General features: G+C 41.5%; 2 protein-coding genes across 2 annotated transcripts; one reads left to right on the forward strand and one right to left on the reverse strand.

Annotated features, from left to right (window-relative positions):
* Positions 1 to 821: 821 nt before the first annotated feature.
* LOC113578632 (claudin-24) lies at positions 822 to 2,442 on the forward strand. The gene has a single exon (XM_027012013.3). The coding sequence runs from the start codon at positions 1,058 to 1,060 to the stop codon at positions 1,724 to 1,726; it is 669 nt and encodes a 222-aa protein (XP_026867814.2). The 5' UTR covers positions 822 to 1,057; the 3' UTR covers positions 1,727 to 2,442.
* Positions 2,443 to 4,240: 1,798 nt separating this feature from the next.
* On the reverse strand, positions 4,241 to 6,884 carry LOC113578027 (claudin-34-like). The gene has a single exon (XM_081709942.1). It carries the CDS (start codon positions 6,713 to 6,715, stop codon positions 5,933 to 5,935), a length of 783 nt encoding a protein of 260 aa, XP_081566068.1. The 5' UTR covers positions 6,716 to 6,884; the 3' UTR covers positions 4,241 to 5,932.
* Between the last annotated feature and the right edge of the window lie 829 nt (positions 6,885 to 7,713).

Below are 7,713 nucleotides of genomic sequence, written 5' to 3' on the forward strand. Positions count from 1 at the left end.
TATATGTTCTTTATCAGTTTAATTTTTATTGCAGGATGCCTGCCATGTTCAGACTCCTACCAGCACACACCAGTCTGTGTGTAGTAGGCTACAGAATTCCAGACAATAAAAGACAAGACAAGACTGCTCTCGGGGATCTGGTTGTTCGATTATTTATTTATTTTAATAAGATTGTGGTGAGCGTGGAAACACATTTCAAACTTTGTATATAATGGTGCGCATAAATTTACTGCAAATGTGTTAAACTTCACATTTTCTACAAAAAATATGATAACTTTTTACATGAGGTCCCTGTGCCCAGTGGTGAAATGCATGCTGGGTTCAAGAGAGTTCACGAAGTAACCTTGATGCTGATAGCGAAGCGTGCTGTTCTGTCACTTCTGTCGTGATCTCCTCAGACTGAGAACAGAAAGGCTTTTTGTTTTTCTCCCATGACAGTAAATTGTTTGCCAGCTGTCACAGGCACTTGCTGCTCCTCTGTAGTGAACAGATTTTAACTGCAAATTGGCGACACTGCTCATGGTGTGACTTTTCTAGCACAAAGACATGAAACACAGGAGGCAACACAGATTTACACCTTTGTGACGTGCATGCCCCCTCACCCCGAGCCAGTGACGGTGTCTGCATTCTCTAGCCGTCCTGTCTGCATCCTTTCTGAAAGGAACTCCATGTTTGCGACAATCTGCATATGTGAATGATGGTGTTGTTTGCTGCATCTGTGTGTCTGCCTGTCAGCGTGCCCAGTAGTCCCGCCTCCCACCCCACTCCCAATCCTTGGTTTTAGCTGACCAGTGTAGCTCAGTCCCGACAGAGGCTGAGAAGGGAGGGCAACATGTCAGGAAGCTACAAGCCTCCTTGTTGTGCCTACTGAGTGGGCTCCGTCTGAGGAGTCTTGCAGAAGGAGGTCCCTAGTTAAGGCTTAACTAAAAAGGTCGTGGTCTGCCTCACAAGCTACTGTGTTGTAAACACTTATCTGGGAGTTGGAGCTCCTTAGGAGGAGAAGCGTGCCAGGGACAGAGGGGGAGAGGGAGAAGAGCAGAGCACTAGAAGCGGCAGCATGGACTCAGCCCTGTGTGCACTAGAGCTTCTTGGCGTGTTCCTCTCGCTGAGCGCCTGGCTCTTCTCGCTGGCCACCACCCTGATGTCCCAGTGGTTGACGCTGTCTACGGACCTCCTGCCCGCCGAGAGCTACGAGCTGGGCCTGTGGGGCACGTGCGTGGTGCAGGAGCTGGGTGTACTGGAGTGCAAGTCATACGACAGCCTCCTCGGCCTCCCCGCCGACATCCGCCTGGCCAGGATCCTGATGTGCGTGGCGCTGGGGACTGGCTTGATGGCCGTGATGTTCACCATCCCTGGGATCTATGTGGTCAAGAGCTGCAGAAGCATAGACACCCTCAAAAGCAAGAGGAACCTGAAGATGCTCGGGGGAACGCTCTGCTTCGTAGCAGGCATCCTGGGCCTCATGCCTGTGTCCCATATCGCCCACCTCACTGTCCAGAGGTTCTTCGACAAGACCGTCCCTTACGTGGTTCCCCGTTGGGAGTTTGGAGATGCCCTTTTTTGGGGCTGGACGGCAGCTTTCATGCACCTTGTCGCTGGGATCCTGCTGGTTTCCTCCTGCTTCTGTTTTCAGGTGGATCCCTTTCCAATGCCAGTGGCCATACCACTGCAGGGAGGACAGAGCAGCCCTGCACTCTCTCCAACACGGAGGACGGAATATGTGTGAGAGCACATCATTTTCTTGAAAAGCAGAGATTTACCTACGAGTATTCTGCTTCCACTTCTCATACTGCATTGTGCTGCATGGACAGTACTTTGGTTAGACGAACTTACTGAACTGTAATATTTTGAACATGATAGCATAAATGGATAAGATCCAAAATAAAAGCATATCATGCTGCTCCTTCACTACACACTTTTCAATCGAAGAGGTAATAAAACTTACATGTCAAAGATTCCAAAAATTCCAAAATGCACACAGCATACATTTATAAATCAGCTGTGAGGAAATAAGACTGATTTGTACCCAGATCATCTGGGCGAAAGTGAATATGAATGTCATCAGAATTATTTCATATTTAATAATCCAGTCATTCATCTAAACGTTGGGAAATGGAGCATAACTTAAAACAGTAAGACAACGTGACTGTTAGTGATGTTATTTGTGCTGCCACAGAAACCATCTCTTTTGTTTGTTATTATGGTTTTGGAAACAGGGCGCTAGTAGAAAGGCAGAAGTGATTCTACCCATGTCTGCAAATAAGCTGTCATCAGTTTATTTTGGAATGTGGGTAATTCAGTCTGAATTACAGATCATTATTAAAAATGGAAAGGTTTTTTGTCCAGTAGTACTGAGAGTAGTGAGAAATAAAAACAAAAAGACAATTATATATATATATTTATATATATATATATATATATATATAGAGAGAGAGAGAGAGAGAGAGATCAAAAAATAAAAACAAAAAGACTATATATATATATATATATATATATATATATATATATATATATATATATATACACATATATATATATATATATATATATATATATATATATATATATAGTTATAATATTGTATTGTATATAAACAAAACAATATACTATATGCATGCGTGGGTGTGGGTGTGTGTGTGTGTTTTCAGATTTTCAGATGTAGTGATATTTTAGACTTTGCATGTGTTTTCTTCTATAATTTTGGATTATAAAACAAAACATATTCTATTTAATTTTCAAAGACCTGAAATACCTGACAATGAAATGTATGGTATAAAAGAACAAAAGGAAATTTACTAAAATGGTTTTTTAAATTATAATGTAGCATGACAAGTATGGATTTTATAATAAATCATTTACTGAAAAGTAAATGATTAATTAATTGTGTAATGCTTCAGTGAGATAAAAACAATGCATGTAGAGACTGATATTCAGCTATTTATGTGTTAACAGCCAAACATATTACTTGTTTTCAAATATTGCTGGACTATAGGTTTATGTTATGTGTGTTTATGTTATGACTTCTTTTCTGTGTTATTTTGTCTAGTAAGGAAAAAACAACAGAACTGCTTCCAGATTAAAAGATGCAAATATGCAAAGTATTTTCTGCAAATAATCAGTGGCAACAACTGATTCAGATATTGTGGTGTCTGTTGTAAACACTATATATATTATACATTAAAAATATAGAACAAAGACCTGCAAAGAAGGAAAACTAATCTATTTTACTGACACCTTTGCATCTGAATTTTGATGTGCCTTTAGTTAATCATGCAATCCCCCTCCATCACTCACTGTGCTATGAACAAAAGCCTTGTTACTTTAATCTGGACTATGCAAAGCAGGTCTTTGAGGAGCAGCAACTATGTGTAATCTGTCCTGATCCATGCAGTCAAATTACCGAGTTAAGATACATTTAATGGCCACCCTAATGATGCTGCTAATTGAAGAATGTTCAAAAAGCCAACCAGCGTCTATTTTTTTTTACCTGCTTACCCAAGCTGGGTTGTGTATTTTGGAAATCATCCGAATGTTCATTTGGAAAAATCCTTATGGAGGGGGGGTACTTGTCACCCCATGTTGTGTCCAGGCCTTTGAAGTGCTTAACTTCCACAGAGACTTCCACAGCATGCCCACGCTGGTGGAAGAAAACAGCCTTTGTCGGCTGCCACAATAGGGACCTTTATCTTTGTATGCTAATCTCACCATCTTTTTGCATACAATGGTTTCTTCACCATCGGAGAGGCACAACATGGCGGGCTCGCTGACTGGCTGTTTCCTGCCCACTTCCGTTGTGCTAATGAGCCATATGGATGGGGCACTTTGTGCAGTTTTAACATGTTCTACCTTTGGGTTACAAAAGGGAGAAAACACAGTCCGTTTCAGGCAGACATCTCAACATCACTGGCTGATATAGAGCCATCGTCATAAAATAAACATTAAATAATAAATATTTACAATAATGTCCTATCTTGAAAACATGATAAAAAAAATTAGATTGCCATTGCAATCTGTTTTTCTTATCAAGTCAGAACATTGTTGAGTTTTATTTTCTGCTTGGAAATGATGATGAAAGAATGACAAAGCATTTACCATATTTTCCTACATTAACTTTTGCAGTACTTAAGCAATAAAGGCATAAAACGATTTGTGCTCAAGGCTGGCAAGTCATTTAAAGCTCTGTAGTTTGGAGGGTTAGACTGATATGTACACAATATTAAGAATAAAAAACGATTCGCTATGAGTTTTGTATCGTTTCTTGTTTAATGAGATACAATATAAGAATTCTGTTCCGAACAAAAACATTATTTACTTTGCGGTCGTGGTCAATACTGATAGTATCATAACATATCATTTCAGTTAAGACAAAACAACAACACTTCAGAAGCAATTCCATAATCATGAACGTGACATTTACTGAACGGTAGCACCTGTGTCATGAAGTCAGGTCAGAAGGTTTTATAGCGTATAATCCGAAGACATGAACGAGCTGTGATTACTCCTATCACCAGTATCATGGAATTGCCGTGCGCTGTGAAGAAAGCACAGCTTCTGCTGCAAGGCCCCTTGTTCTGTGAGCACCAGCCCGTTCACAACGCTGAGCCCACTCAGAGCCAGCTCGGCTCGTCTCACCTCCAGCTGAGCGAGCAGCGCCGCAGAGAGAAGGCCAGGCCCGTGCTCATGTGCCCCTTTCGCTCCCGGCCTCCGCCCTGGCTCACATGAGCAAGGGTCACAGAGAGGTCATGGCCCGGGAGGACGCAGTTACAGTGCGCTGACCAGCAGCATACGCACATGAAATCTGGACCCCTGCAGCGCAAGGACCAAAATTACATGAACCAGGAGTTCACCTCTATGAAACACAGTGGTATTAGTTACATCTGTCACAAATATTTTATTCTGGAAAGTTTGAAGGTGATCATAATCCATATCTACTGTTTAGGAACATAGGGACCCTCTGAAACTTTATTTGTGTCCCTCAAACTCATTAAACCACAATTTTTCACAAGTAGACATTTTTACAGTTTATAGAATGTCTACCTAAATAAAAGATAAAGAAACTAACCAGCTTGCAGACTCCTTCAGTATCAAGAACATAAGGCTTGCATAATATCTTATAAAAGTCCAGTGCACTAGCATTTACTCGGCCCCTGTCAACATTTTTCATAGGTAAGCACACTTGAACTACCGTCTCATTAAAAATAATTAATAAAACTAACCATTACAATCGCCCCTTATGTTTGTAACAATGACTCAGAAATTACACTGTTGTTCTGTTTTATGAGTTTTCTCTCAGTACAATTAGTTAAAATGGCTTATTAATAGTAAAATAATTGCCAAATGTACATAGACAATACAGTTGAAAAGTCCTATAATAGCAAAATTAATGTCCAATATTACCCATTTCATTCAGAAGCTTTTTTGCATTTTACCTGCTTATTATATTTTACCTTTAAATATTGTGACAGTAATAAAACATTGTTTTTGTGAATAAGCTATAAAATAACAACATGCATATATATATAAACCAAAAATTAAATACCAAACAAATGTAAAAATGTAAAGTCGCAAATACACAAATTCAAGAGAATAGCTCAAAAAGGACATGACTGTATAAATCTTATTGAAAGACCCTGTAGTGTTCAGCTTGCATCAGGTGCCACTGAGTTCATACTAAAGCCAGTTATCTAAGTGTGTAGGGACCCTTGGGTTGGTAGCACAGCAATGACAAATGTAAGGTCAAAGTCAAACCACTAGAGACTCAGCTGTGTACTAGCTGCTTCCCAATTACGGTCCTACCCATGAGAATGACGCTGAACATACTTGCACTAACCACCTAACCATCTTGTAAACAGTCTGGATCAACGCCTGCTTATAAACATGTGATATAAGTTTATACACAGGGAATTGAACGCCATGAATAAAAAAAAAATTGTCAGCCATTCTCCTGTGACTGGAAGGCCAAATTATCAATGCCGTGGAAGCTGGCTTGGCCTTGACCACCTGTGGGTGTAGGTCTCAGAGAGGGTGCTCTCCTTAGCTCCCTCAGCCCAGGGCAGCCTGCCTTTGACCTGCAGGGCGTGACCCTTGGGCTTAGGCCTTCTGGAAACCTATAGGCTACGAACACAACTCCACTCACCACCTCCAGAATGGACGCAAAAATGCCAACAGCAATACCTGGCCCGACGGACTGCTGGACAGGAGCAGGGGGCATATAGAAGTTGGGCGGGAAGTCTATGGTTTGGTTGGTCAGCACAGAGTTTAAATTCCAGAAGAGCGGTATGAAGGAGATCACCCCGGTGAGTATTAGAAGTCCCCCGCCAAAGGAGAAAGCCAGTGTGATGGGTCTACGCTTATCCAGCCCAAAGTAGACATTCCTGAGGCCGTATATGATGCTGGAATTTGCGAAAAGCCCCAGGAGGAACGCTAGCAGCATGAGCGGCTGTGCGGCCACTATCTCGCTCGGCGTGAAAGTGTCCGACGGGTGCATCCGCTGGCAGTACATCACCTGGTTCTCAGACATCGGCAGCACATGGGTGAAGAAGCACGCCCTCCAAATGCCCACAAAGGCCAAGCCAGAGGTGATGACGGACAGGTCCGACACCTCCCATACCCTCCACTCCACCAGTCCGACGGCTACTATGGTGAGGATCCAGCCAACTACACCCACCCAAAATGCCACAAACTGGGCATGGGCAGTGTGGACCAGGTATGGCATGATACACCACTTCCAGCTTTCACTCTCTGCCGTGGGCCATCTGGCTTTCTGAACACACGCTCACATACCTTCCACTTGTGCTAACTGCGTACACACCTGAAGCAGAGGTTTTGAACCCACCGGCCGGTTCTGACTCTTGCCGCTCGAGGGCTTATCTCACCTCGCGAATCGTGACTTTCGCTGGTCCCGCCCCGTCTCTAAGAAACCCAGCAAACAAACCGCCAGGGTCCCTTAGAGAGAGACATGGAGGAAAGCAGTGTAGACTCAATTAGTCAAATAGACTGATAGTGGTAAGGAAAGCAAACACAGAGGAAAACAATAGATCAACAAAATCTCCATAGAACAGAGACTACACCAAGCAACGAGGAAGCGCAGGCGACTGAAATGTCACACCATTTGTAGTGGGATAAAACAACAAAGTCAGTCAGGCTTTCTCCTAAATCTTCATACTTAAGGTTTAATGTATGCAAATCAGTGCTTTTAAACTGTGTATGAACTGTTACAGTATGTGGAATTCTTTGGATAAGATGAATGAGTATGCTTCCTGCTGATATCAAAAGCCTCTTGTAGATTTAAGTGATAGCTGTTGCTCATCGAATAACACATATCACTACAATAAAATGGCTACTATACCAAGAAAAACAGTCATTAACTATCAGTGGCTTTCCCCCATGATGACATATTGAAAACATATTGAAAAATATTGACATATATTATTGACATATTTTTAAAAAACTGTTTAAAAAGAAACTGTTTTAAACATAGTTTTTCAATGTTTAAAAAGATTCCATATATATGCATACTTAAGCAAACAAAGTAAAATCCATTCCAAAAACACAGACAATATATATATATATATATATATATATATATATATATATATATATATTTAAAATTGCCCTCCACCTTACCCTGATCTAAAGGCGCTGTTTAAGACGTGATGCGAGTCAGGACCTGAAAGCCTGCTAAACCTCATATCCTCCTCTCCGTGCATTTGC

The sequence above is a fragment of the Electrophorus electricus genome, chromosome 3 (genome assembly GCF_041902795.1).
Source record: "Electrophorus electricus isolate QZ-2024a chromosome 3, ASM4190279v1, whole genome shotgun sequence".
NCBI lineage: Eukaryota > Metazoa > Chordata > Actinopteri > Gymnotiformes > Gymnotidae > Electrophorus > Electrophorus electricus.

Excerpts from the sequence above, each read along its gene's own strand:
- LOC113578027 (XM_081709942.1), bottom strand. The coding sequence starts at position 6,715 with ATGCCATACCTGGTCCACACTGCCCATGCCCAGTTTGTGGCATTTTGG.
- LOC113578632 (XM_027012013.3), top strand. The coding sequence starts at position 1,058 with ATGGACTCAGCCCTGTGTGCACTAGAGCTTCTTGGCGTGTTCCTCTCG.